The sequence below is a fragment of the Eublepharis macularius genome, chromosome 13, assembly GCF_028583425.1.
Source record: "Eublepharis macularius isolate TG4126 chromosome 13, MPM_Emac_v1.0, whole genome shotgun sequence".
Lineage (NCBI taxonomy): Eukaryota > Metazoa > Chordata > Lepidosauria > Squamata > Eublepharidae > Eublepharis > Eublepharis macularius.
In genome coordinates, this window is record NC_072802.1 from 11962055 (window position 1) to 11974250 (window position 12196).

The following is a 12196-nucleotide window of genomic DNA, read 5'->3' on the forward strand; positions in this document are numbered from 1 at the left end:
AAAGGAGGGGGTCTGGACAGCGGAAAACAAGCAACAGCTTTCCTAAGGATTTGTACCTAACTGGGTTTTAAGCCCAGTTCTGCTGTGCAAATCCACTCCGAGCAGACGTAAGCTGCATGTTAATAGTTCGCAGCCGCAGACTGACAGCTGGGTTTTCCCACTTCTTGCAGGGCTGTCTTTATTCTCCCCCCCCCCTCCCCCCCAAGTTTTCAGTTGCAAGAGGACGCGGACTCTTGTGGCTCTCCCTATGCCTCCCTCTTCTTTCGGTCATTCTTCTCCTCCCTTGCCCAAATTAAGCCGCTTCTCTACCTCGCCTGTAATGACATGCGACAACTCTGAACAATGAAAGGTGCCTGTTTGCGGTGGTGTGCTGTAACTATTTCTATCTGGTACCTTCAAAACATATATATATATATATTTATATATATAAACTGCTTTAATAGAAGAAAAAGCAAAGGGAGAGAAATGCTGTGGGAGGGGTGTGTGAGTAAAACTGAAACCCATTCTGATTAAATGAGTCCAGAAATGAACCCCAAAGACAAAGACGTTGTAACAGAACTGGAACTTATTTTAATGCTAGGTTTTTTTGTTGGTTTTTTTGCCTCTGTTGGTTCCATTTTCAAGGCAATTAAGGATGGTCTCTGGAATTGATTGATGGCTGGGAGGGGTCTGTGGGGGAGAGGAGGGGGGCTGGATCTAACGGTTCTCCCTTCCTGAGCAACTGGTCACAGAGACCACTGCATTGTAGCTGTATGGCTAGTCAGGTCCACCAGCCCTTCCATGTACGCTTCCCAGTGGAAATGCCCCTCTGACCCGAGGTGTTGCCCCATCAATGCAACAGGAGGTTGAACACCCCCCCCCCCTTTACTGGGCTGGTTCTTCAGCCTTCAGGTGGTTCAGTTGCAGGCTTTGGGTTTGCTTGGCTTTGCCATTTCTAAGCATCAATCAAAGTTTTCCAGGCTAAGCCGCAGTAAACTTCTGTGCACGGATTGCAAGCTCTTCAGGGATGGTCACATCTCCACCGCTGGACAACTCCACTCCAATCTCCCATTCCTTATATGTCTCATTGATATAGAGATAGCAAGAGATCCCCAAAAAGCCACTGCAGTGCTTAGAAGACCTTCCCAGTACTTGAACCATCTCCAAAAATTCAGGAACGAACCTCTCTCTACGTCCATCCAAGGAAAGTGAAATATCAGCCTTTCCCCCAGAAGCACGGGCTGGGTTCCTTTTCAATGAAAAGAGCTCCAATCCAAGGCCGCCTCTATTCACAGTTCCTGTCTCTGCACATTGTGGTCACTCATAGTGATTTCTCCTTTGCTCCTTTCCTTCCCCTGTCCTTCGTCCTCCACAGTTTCACATCTCTAGGGGTCACCGAGCGATGGAACTTGATTTTGGACACTTTGACGAAAGAGATAAGGCGTCCAGAAACATGCGAGGCTCCCGTATGAACGGCTTGCCCAGTCCTACTCACAGTGCCCACTGCAGCTTCTACCGAACCAGGACCTTACAAGCACTGAGCAACGAGAAGAAAGCAAAGAAGGTGCGCTTCTATCGCAATGGAGACCGGTACTTCAAGGGGATTGTGTACGCCGTCTCTTCGGATCGCTTCCGAAGCTTTGACGCCTTGCTGGCTGACCTGACTCGGTCTCTGTCTGATAATATTAACCTGCCTCAGGGAGTTCGCTACATTTACACCATTGATGGCGGCAGGAAGATTGGGAGCATGGACGAGCTGGAAGAAGGTAATGACTTGGCGGGAGACAGGGAGTGCAGGGAGGGGGGTGGGAAACCGGCTGCTGAGTTCCGAAAGTGGCACCTGGAATGCCGGGTTGCTTCTGCTCCTGATAGATGAATGTGGGAATCTCCCATGGATGTCAATAGAGGCAGGGTCGATTCCTTTTTATGAATGGCATTTGAGTTTCTCCCCAGGTCAGATTGAGGATGCCACGAACTGCAATACTGTCTGAGAGTGGCTCTCTAGGGTCTCTTGGGTGGAAGACTTTCCCAATCTTGTGTCTCAAGATCCCTTAATGAGAGATAACAAGGACTGAACCTGAGATTTCTGCAGGTAAAGCAGGATCTCTACCACTGAGCTGTGGTTTTGCAAAGACAGGGAAAGAGTAAGCCCATGTTAGAAGATGCAGAAAGTTTTCCGGTGGATGTTGCAAGCCAAGGGCTTTCCCCTCTGCCCCATAAAGGATGTCTCTGGTTGAGTTTGGGGGGGGGGTGTGTCCCTAGTGCCTGTACGCAACTGGGGTGAATAAACTGGACTGTGGATTTTATTATTTTTCTCTGTGAGCATGTACAGGTCGTGGGTGTGTTTAAGCATGAAATGGAAAGCCAATTTTGTTTTAAAAAACAGAGCTGCCTTGCGTTTAAACTCTGGGTGTAGATTTGGGAGTGTCAGTACATTTTTTCCTGACTGTTAGTAAGATTAGATGTGCCGAAGATTTGTATGATGTACAGTCTCATTCTAAAAATGCAGCTTTACTCACTAACAGTGATGTGTGTGCCTGCTATGACAGAGAGGTGCGTTTAGAACCAAGCATATATGTGCGCAAAGGGTTTGCGCAGCGTATTACTACTCAGTTCTCTGACTGAGTATGTGACTGGGAAGCAGGGTGTATTAATTTATAGTAGCATGTGTGATCATTTGCTTTTGAGTGTTTAAACTGGGTAGTGTGATCAGAATGCTTTTCTGTGTGGGGATGGAGGCTGTTTTTAGAATTCCCTTAGGAACATGTCTGTAATACACTATGCCCTATACCAATTACATGCATTGGTGCTATGTGCTTTGTACAGAAGGGGGTGTGTGTCCAAGATTTTTATTAGAGTGGGCGTGAATGAGAATGCATGCAGTCAGAGGCTTTGTAAAAAGTACTTCTATATGGGTGTGCCAGTGTGAAGGTCTGTCTATGTAAGGGACATATAAACAATTTATACCATATGCCTGTGTGTGTGTAACAGTGTCTTATAGGTTAGTATGCAAATGATAAGTACGTCTGTAGCGGAGGATCAATGATTACGGTATGTAAAGTCACAAAGAAAACTACAAGAGTGTCTCACAACTCATGAGATTATTTAAGAAAGAGAAACACGGCCGGCATGACTGTTAGTTTGATCGGGTGCTGGAGTATTTGTTTTTTTTTAAAAAATGTCAAACAATTCTTTTTCACAATGGGGGGGGGGAACAGGGGGTGAAAAAATGATATCGTAAAATACAAGTGGTGGCTCTCAAGCTTCCACTACCTGTGGCTTGAAGCAACGTTTTGTTTAAAAGAAAAACCCACTAGACTCGCTGTAAATGTATATCAGTGTATCTGCAGGGTGTGTCCCTTTGTTTGGGGCGACAGTGTTGGATGTGTCTGTGGAAACACAGAGGGGACAATACTCGGTATGCCCACAGGGGAAGGTGTGTCTGTTGAGTGAGAAAGGATTATATACACAGGATACAACTGGAGGGGGTGTGGGGAGGGCTCTGTTGCACTACCTGCATTGGCGGGGAGAAATGGTTGTGTGCATCATTGCCTGTACGAGGGACTACAGGATGGTGCATATTGCAGTTGTAAGGTGCAGCATGTGCCTCACATTTCTTGTGGTGGTAGTTAAAGTGATAGTTGGTACGTTTCACAATGATGTCTGCAGAGGTAGACAGTTATGCTACATTTTTCTGCAGGGAGCTGGCTGCTGTGATAAAGGGGGAGGGCACAGCGTATCTGAGAGAGTAGATTAAAAAATAGTGCAGTGTGTGTATGTAGAGGTATTCACAAGCCTCTACTGTATGGCAACAGTGCTGGAGGAAGGCAGGATGCTGAATGGGTGCACCTGTAGCTTTGTGAGGGCTTTGCACATCACTATACCTTTGTGACTGCCTGAGTGAATGCACCAAATACACTATTGACAGCTGTATTTGAGAGGCTACAAATGTTTAACATCATGGTGTTATCTATAGTTCTTGGAGCCTGGGCAGGCATTCAGCCACTGAGTTACTTTGCCTGCCTGCCAGTTGCCTTGAAACCAACAGGCTGCCATCTTGGATGATGTCATTCCCTGGAAATACTATCCCAGAAACTAGGATTTCCAAGAATGACATCAGGGGATCAGAAACTGTCCAAGCCTGCTTTTGTTATCACTTTGCCAGGGGCGGAAACCAACGTGCCTAATCTTTGGCGAGGTCACTCATCGGCGGCCAGCTGGATGACTTTATCCTTTGTCTCAGCACCTGAATTCTATCTTTCAGCACAGAAAGCCAACTGGTTTTGCTATTCTTTCTTGGATTTAATTAAAAAGCAGGACGTTAACCTGACCTTTTCTTTACAGAGACAGCATTTAAAAAGGGGAAATTGCGACAAGGAAAAAAGTTGTGATCCTACCAGCCTTATTCACACATTACTGTATGACAAAGCAGGGTGTGTTATAATGTTGTGTGAAAGTGGTGTAAATCACACTTACTCGTTTTTGAACCCTGTTATTTGCTATTTTATTTATTTACATTATTTATTTATATTATAATTTATTTATATTATTGTTACTACCTATTCCTTGGCTTCATTCCTTTTGTTATCTTCCCTCTCTGTAAGGGCTTGACTTTTTTTGTGCTAATACACCATGCACATGGGTGGTACAATATAAATAAATAAGAAGTTCCACACCATGATGTAAAGAGGATTTTACTACAAAATGTTCTTGTATTTCGGAAGACAAAATGGTTTTTAATGACAATTGTAATGCGAACTTTCAAATTACTGGGGCTCAGGTTCATGATATCACTCACACACACTGTTTAAATTATCGGGTCCAGTTGCATCTTAGGGCCAAGCTACAAGTGACGAATGACACTTGAACGGCAAGTGAACAGACTCACGTGTATTCCTCCCTGTTCACTTGCACTCCACTTGATCACACAGCTTGTAGCTTGGCTCTTAGAGACCAACTAGATTTCCAGTGTAGGAGGTGTCTGATGAAGGGAGCTTTGACTCTTGAAAACTCACACCCCGAAAATCTAGTTGGTCTCTAAGGTGTTACTGGACCAAAATCTTGCTCTTCTACTACACACCAACGCAGCTACCCAAAACAGTTTATCATTGTTACTCTACACAGAATGATAGTATCTACAATTTTTTCACTGCCATTCTAAGGTCATTCTGTTCCTGAGAGAGCTGAAAAACTGAATTCGTTTTCCTGTTATTGGGGTACATCCAACAATCCTCTAACGGGCCTTCCTCCAGCCAAAGGAAACTTCTGCTTAAGTCACTCATCCTCCAAAGAAGGAAACAGAGGTAGGCTTGCCATCCCCTGCCCACTGGCACCACTTACCCGGCCAGTGGAGGGGGAAGGCATGGGAGGGGGCAAGTAGGGTTGCCAGCTCCAAGTTGGGAAATTCCTGGAGATCTGGGGAGTGAAACCTGGAGAAACCTGGAGAAAGTGGGGTTTGGGGAGGGAAAGGACCTTGGCATGGCATAATTCCATATAGTCCACCCCCCCAAAGTAGACATTTTCTCCAGGTGAACTGATCTCTGTGGCCTGGAGACCAGTTGTAATTCCAGGAGATCTCCAGCCACTACCTGGAAGCTGGCAACTCTAGGGGGAAGGAAGTGTATATGCGCATTCCCACACTTCCCCATTGTGCTGGCAACGGAGGAGCCATGAGGCACACTGAAGTTCTGTTCAGTAAAAATTGTTCATTTGGAGGCTATTTTCACTGAGCTCAGCTTCAGCGTGCCCCACTGATTCTCCGTTGCACTGGAAAATGTTGTCATATTCTCATGAAAGGGGGGAGCACAGGAGCATGCACGGAAGGTAAGTACTCCACTGCCCCCCCCTCCCAGCCTTCTGCACCCCTGCTTTTGTCCCTGGGGCCCCTGGCAACCCTAAATAGAGGAAATGGAGGAATACTTCATGCTATGCTCTGAGGAGTCAGAGGATTGGTATTGCACCCACCCCAATGACAGTAGGGATATGGAACTGGTGATGTGAGAGCCCACATTAGGTCACAGCAGACTCTCTATGTGGCCTCCAATACTAAGGTACCTCCCTTAGTATTGGAGGTACCTTAGTATCTATCACATTATGTCCTTCCAAGGCACTCAGGTCACTTTCTTGGTCTGGATCCTGTGAATGAGTTCTGCATGTGCTAGACAGCCAATGCCACAGAATTGCAATTCCTCTTCCGGTAGCACTTTGCACAAAGCCTCCGAAAACTATTGATCATGTACAAACAGAAGTGTTAGAGGAAGAAGAAGCTTCCATGACAGCAGCTCTTTAGTGAGAGCAGAACTCCTTCACAGGGTCCAAGTTCTCCCCCTTTCAGGCTCCAGAAGGTGGCTGGCCCGAGGTCACCAAGTGACTGAATGGGGAGTGGAACTGAGACCTCCCCCATCCCAGATCACCACTCTAAGCTCTATACCACACAAGCTCCCATTTATTAATTTATAAGTCTGGCCTATAGCCTCTAGGGGGGTTATGGGTATTGGCAAGGGGAGCCATTCTGGTCTATTCCTTTTTTTCCCTCTTTCAGTCAAGAAAAAGACATTGGCCATTAGCCTGTTTCCTTATGGAGATATAAAGGGAAATGTGCAAGCAGTGGCTTCAATGCAGTGAATGGCTTCACTCAATGGCTTCAAATGCAGTGAATGTACTCCTGCCTGCCTACTCAGCCTCTCCTAGGGTTGCCATCCCCCCGCTCGGGGTGGGGGTCCCCCGATTCCACCGTCCCCCCTGCGCCCTCTTACCTGGCTGGTGGGGGGGCATGCTCCCTTGAACGCTGGGGGGAATGCTCCCGTGCCGTGAGAGCAGGCAGCGGTGGTGGCAGAGAGAAAGCAGGCGGCAGTTGCAAGAGCACGCCGGTCTCACTGCCGCCGCCATGGCCCATTCTCTCGCCACCGCTGCTGCCATCCCTGTGCAGCCGGCATCAGCAGGGACAAGGGGCATGGTGGTGGTGGCGGCGGCGAGAGAACGAGCTGCAGTGGCCACAGCCTGCTCTCTCTCTCGCTGCCACATGCCCCTTGTCCCTGCTGGTGCTGGCTACACAGGGGGAGCTGCGGCCGCAATGAGAGAGCAGGCCGTGGCCACAGTAGCTCGCTCTCTCACTGCCCATGTGCTGCCCATGCTGGCAGGGGAAAAGGGCATGGTGGCGGCAGTGGCGAGGGAGAGCGGCCCACTCTCTCTGCTCTCCCCAGCGTGCGTGACATTGTCACGCAGGCGCCTTTGACCCTGCATGATGATGTCACTCCCAGAAGTGATGTCATCACGCACACTAGGAGCGCACGCGTGTGTGCGAAGAGCGCGCACACAGTCGCAACAGCAAGAGCACCGAGGGGGTAGGAGCCAGCGTCCCAGTCTCCCGCTGGGAGACTTGAGGGACCTGGCAACCCTATGCTGGCGCTTCTCAGCATCCTCTCCACACCTCCGTTCCCTGCTAGTGATGAATTACCAGGCAGGTCTGCATTACTTGAGTCTCTCCCAAGGGGAAATTTAAAAGGTATTGTGACAAAAGATCTCGCTTAACTACGTGTTCTTATCCAGCTTGCAAGTATAGCTGTTATTTCACACAAAACACGGTTACAGTCGAAAGCTGTCTAACTCTCACATACTGCCCTCTGAAGAAATGAGCTGCGGCTCACAAAAGCTCCTACCCTGCCAGGGCCGGAGGGGGGGCAGGGGGGTAGTCTCTCCCTGGCGCCACCAGGGAGGGGGCACTGGGAGCAGCTGCCAGCTGCCAGAGGGCGCAGGCAGCAGCGCGGGCAGCCTCGCAGCCCCCCACGCTCCCTTTTGCCTGCCCTACAGGGCAGGGGGTGCCAGGCAAGCGGTCCTGCGGGGCAGGCGAAAGCAGCGTGGGGGGCTGCGAGGCCACCCGCACCATTTGCCTGTGGGGAGGCGAATGGCGCAGGCGGCTTCCCAGCCCCACACGCTGCCTCTGTTCCACCCTGCATGATGATGTCACCGAAGTGACATCATCACGTAGTGCAGGGAGTGCACGCGCGCTGTGCGCACGCATGAGGTGGCCAGCTGAGAGTTGTCCCAGGCGCAGGCAACCCTAGATCCGGCATTGTACCCTACCACTAATTTTGTTAGTCTTGTAGGTGCTACTGGACTCTGGCTCTTTTCCAAGTGCCCTATGTGAGCTTTGAAATGCTTTTGACTGTAGACATATTTTGTGTGGAACAAATATGCATGCTGGGAGCATGGAGGCCATTCTGGAGCACCAGAGGACATCATCGCATTGAACATCTCTGCTCAGATTGTACTTAACCACAGATTGTGAGCACTGCAGCATCCTTGAACACTTAAAAAAGCTCACTTTTTAGTGAACATTCTCAATGTTTCTAAACTGGATCATAAATACTTAATGCATGCACATTTTTCATTCGTGTGCCAGGAAAGACACCCCTCTAGAATGAAGCCATGCTGTTTCTTCCCCATCCTTCACCTGCTCAACACAGTGAGAACATCCTAGGAAAAAGTACTTGCAAAAGAGCAGCTTTATTCTTTTGTATCGACTTGCCAGTTTTGCCCACCTGAGCCCCAGTCCTGCTAGGAAGCACAAGGAGTTCTAAATTAAATCACAAAAGTTTGCATGTGTACATCACTGCCACTTGGGAACTGTGGTTCATGTGCAGAGGAAGGCATTGCATTGTTTTGGCAACATGCATCATGAAGCCTTGCCTAGATCATGCATCATGAAGCCTTGCCTCTTGAGTCCGTGCATGCTCCAATGGCAGCTACCAGCTGGCTGTCAAGGGGGATGATGAATGCTGCTGCCTGCACGGACGCAAAAGGAGCACATACACTTAAAATACAAATTGCTTAAAAGTGTGAATGTACCAGCAGTGGATGGGTGATCAGCTCAAGAGACAAAACAGCACTGCAGGCAGGGTAAGTTCAGTTTTCAAGCATATTATCTGTGAGCGTTGTTGCAGCACCCATCCTATTCTTTAGATTTCCATCCTCATGTATCTCATTATGAGGAGCAGCAGAGCTAGTAACTTTTCTGGTAGTGTCTGACTAGGGTGCATTCTTATAATTTTATGATGAGGATTAGTTAAAATTTATGCTTCAAATGATGATTAAAGATTTTGTTCCTGCCATTTCAGTGCTTTGTAATGAAAGTTCCCTGCAATGATTCATTAGTCCAAGTATTGTATTTAGGGTAAATTAATCAAGTCTGGACACACAGTCACAAATATGGGATAGACTCTGTTCTGTTCTTGGATCCCTCACTCATAAATACTCTTTATAATGGGAGAAAACCTGTTCGACACACTTCCAACGTCCCCATTATTATGGATAAACCAGTGACATCAGGAAGGGGTGGGGGACCTGGAGATTTTCCATTTACAAAATGTGGGTTGTAAATTGTTTCCCACAGCTATCTGGGAGCAGAAGGTACCCAATGTTAAGAGTTGAATAATGGTGGGTAAACACTAGCGGTGAGCATGAACTGGGAAAATACTGAACTGTGCGGTTCGTGGTTTGTCACGAATTTTTATGAACTTGCCCCGGTTCACGAACTGGTTCATTTAGTTTGTGAAAACGTCACTTCTGGAGCAGCATCTAGTAAACACCCTACTCTTGACTTAAAACCGTTTACAGTTTTGCAGAAATCCTTGTTGAAAGATACTTAAGTATTCAATGGGATACTCACATAATACATTCATGTGTATATATACACACAATCACGTGGCTTCCCACAAGCCACAAACTTTATCTTGGACGGAGGAGGAACTGCCCTGAATGGGCTGATCTGTCAACAGAAATGGCTTTTTCTTGCCTATCCAGCATGACTTCTTGCAGGGATTCATGGAAAATGTAGTTTTGCCACTTTCCAAATTGAATCATAAGGCCAAGAAAACTATACTTCCCAGCAATCCCAGCAATCCGATTGGGGCAGGGGGAGGAAGGTGTGACGAAAAGTGTTGAAGTCAATGGGTTTGTAAGACCGTGACTCTGCTCAGGATGGCCCAGTAAATCTAGCCAGTTCTGGGAATGTGCCCGTAGTGGCCCCCAACTGGCTCCCTTGGTGATAATGTTTGCCTCCAACCGTGCAAGCAGAATATATTAAATTTTCAAACATTATTTATGGGGAAAGCAGCATTGCTAGGGCTGAGCTGAAATGACTTATATAATTTTATGGCCAGAATTCGATGCTGATGTGCACGTAGAGTAACAAATAACTTTACTGTTTATCTGGCAATACAACTGCTAATTTTAACAGCAGAAATGGTTGTCAGCAGCTACATAAAAGCGAGACTTTGGAGTGTTTCTTGAGCCAACTAGAAATGGAGAAGGACATTAACATGCTACAGAGTATCATACATTGCCGGCATTTGTACCTGATTTAGTCATTACAGTGCAATGCAATTTGCTTATGAAAGTGACCCTCTGAATACATTGAGGCTAAGTTCAATGCTGTAGGAAAGCAGGAAAGTAGCTTAAAAGGGAGAATTAATGTTCTGGGCCTATTACATTTATTACACTACAGTTTGCCCAATGGCAACCTGGAGAACCTGCCTTTGCAGGTTGATGTGGAAAAGGAAGAACTGACACCATTGGATGGGGAAAGTAGAGGGCCGAACCCGGCAACCCTATGAATGGCCTTGGGCCAGTCACACACACTCAGCCTAAGCAACCTCACAGGGTGGTTGTGCGGATGAACAGAGAAGAGAACAATGTAGGCTGCTTTGGGTCAGCACTGGGAAGAAAGGTGGGGTATACATAAAGTAAACAAAGAAGCAAAATGCTCCTTATAGAGAGAAAAGGCTTCTTTCCTCCCCCTTTGAACCAGGCCTATCCACATCACTGCACTTGTTCACTGGGCAAGTACGTGTCCTTATGGCTGCCTCTGATTGGCCAATGAATCCACAAGAATCCATTGAAAAGGACTATTAGTCTTTTCGGGGAGAAGGGGATGAAGGAGAGAAATTGAACAATCAGGGATTCCTTGAGACAGAAAAAATTGATGGCTAGAGTCTTTTTAAATCCTCCATTTTCTTCCTTGTCATCCTCTTCCACGAAGTGTGCAGCTTCGGGAGGGATACAGATGGAGCGGTGAGAGAGGAAGGGGACACCCGCCTAGCCAGCCGGATCAGCTGTATCAACCCCGGCGATCAGTGGGGTGATGGGGGTCATAACCAAATCACTGCCACATTCCACCACCTCTCAACTGGCTGGTGGGGGAAGGCACAGGAATGGGCCTAGGAATGCCTCCGTACACTCCTGCATGCTCCGGAGCACTTCTGCATTGCGCTTGGGGCTGATTTCACAAAGATCACCCCTAATATAGTGATTGGGTTAAGTCCTTCCATCGCAGTCTCCCCGTCACCTGCTTTAATGCCTAGATAATGGCCATGGGTTCATCCCTGTGGCTACTGATGCCATGTTTTTTGGGATTTCTAGGGTTTTTTTAAATACAGAGGTGAGCACATGGGCTCGCTGGCCAGAAGGCATGGCTTTGCCACCTTGCCCAATGTTGTGGGGAGAGGGATTGCCCCACAATCCTCTGTTTGGCCTCTATCACCTCTGTTGGCAACTTGCCTGGCTGTCTGTTCCTGTCCACACTCTGGATGACAGTGCACTGGTGGCCACACATCCAGGAGTGTGAGCAAGCCCACACAGCTCCAGTACCACGGTCTTCTTCCCTCTTCCATCTGGTTGCGCTGGCCTTTCCCCTTGGAAGCCAGGCAAGAGGAGAAGGAAGGTGATAGTGGCAAGGAATTGGCTGCCCCCCTCCCCAGATGTGCCTTTACCCAGAGCACAGGGGAGTGGGAACCAGCCAGCAGAGGCAGGGCTGCCAAGTGGAGGGCTACACAGCCATCCCTCTCCACCTACTATACCGGGGTAAGGTGGCAAGGCCATGCCTGCTGGCAAGCCAGTTGGCGAGAGCGCCTGCACTTCCAGCTCTGAGTTAAAAACACACAAGTCCCATGAAACATGTCAGCTGTCATGGGAATAAATCCATGGCTGCTGTCATATCTGTCTTGGCTCAGAGTCAAACCAATGCAACAGAATGATCCAAGGAGGTATTTTCTTAAATACGAGCCTATTTCGCTCAGAAGATTTAGACCATCCCCTTCCAAACCCTTTTCTGTTAGTTGGAGGGTAAAGCTGGGAGAGGAGAATTCACACAGGTAGGGGTCTGACCAAGGAATTTTGGTGCTGCAGAAGGAAGCTTCTCTCTTGAAGTTTGAGGAGAAAA

General features: G+C 47.9%; 1 protein-coding gene across 1 annotated transcript in view; it reads left to right on the forward strand.

The window, feature by feature from the left end:
• Positions 1-1378: 1378 nt before the first annotated feature.
• DCX (doublecortin) overlaps positions 1379-12196 on the forward strand; it is a 179428-nt gene continuing 168610 nt past the window's right edge. The window contains exon 1 of the mRNA XM_054995807.1: positions 1379-1745. Within this exon, the coding sequence (XP_054851782.1) occupies positions 1382-1745 (364 nt within the window). The 5' untranslated portion in view covers positions 1379-1381. The remainder of the gene's footprint in view (positions 1746-12196) is intronic.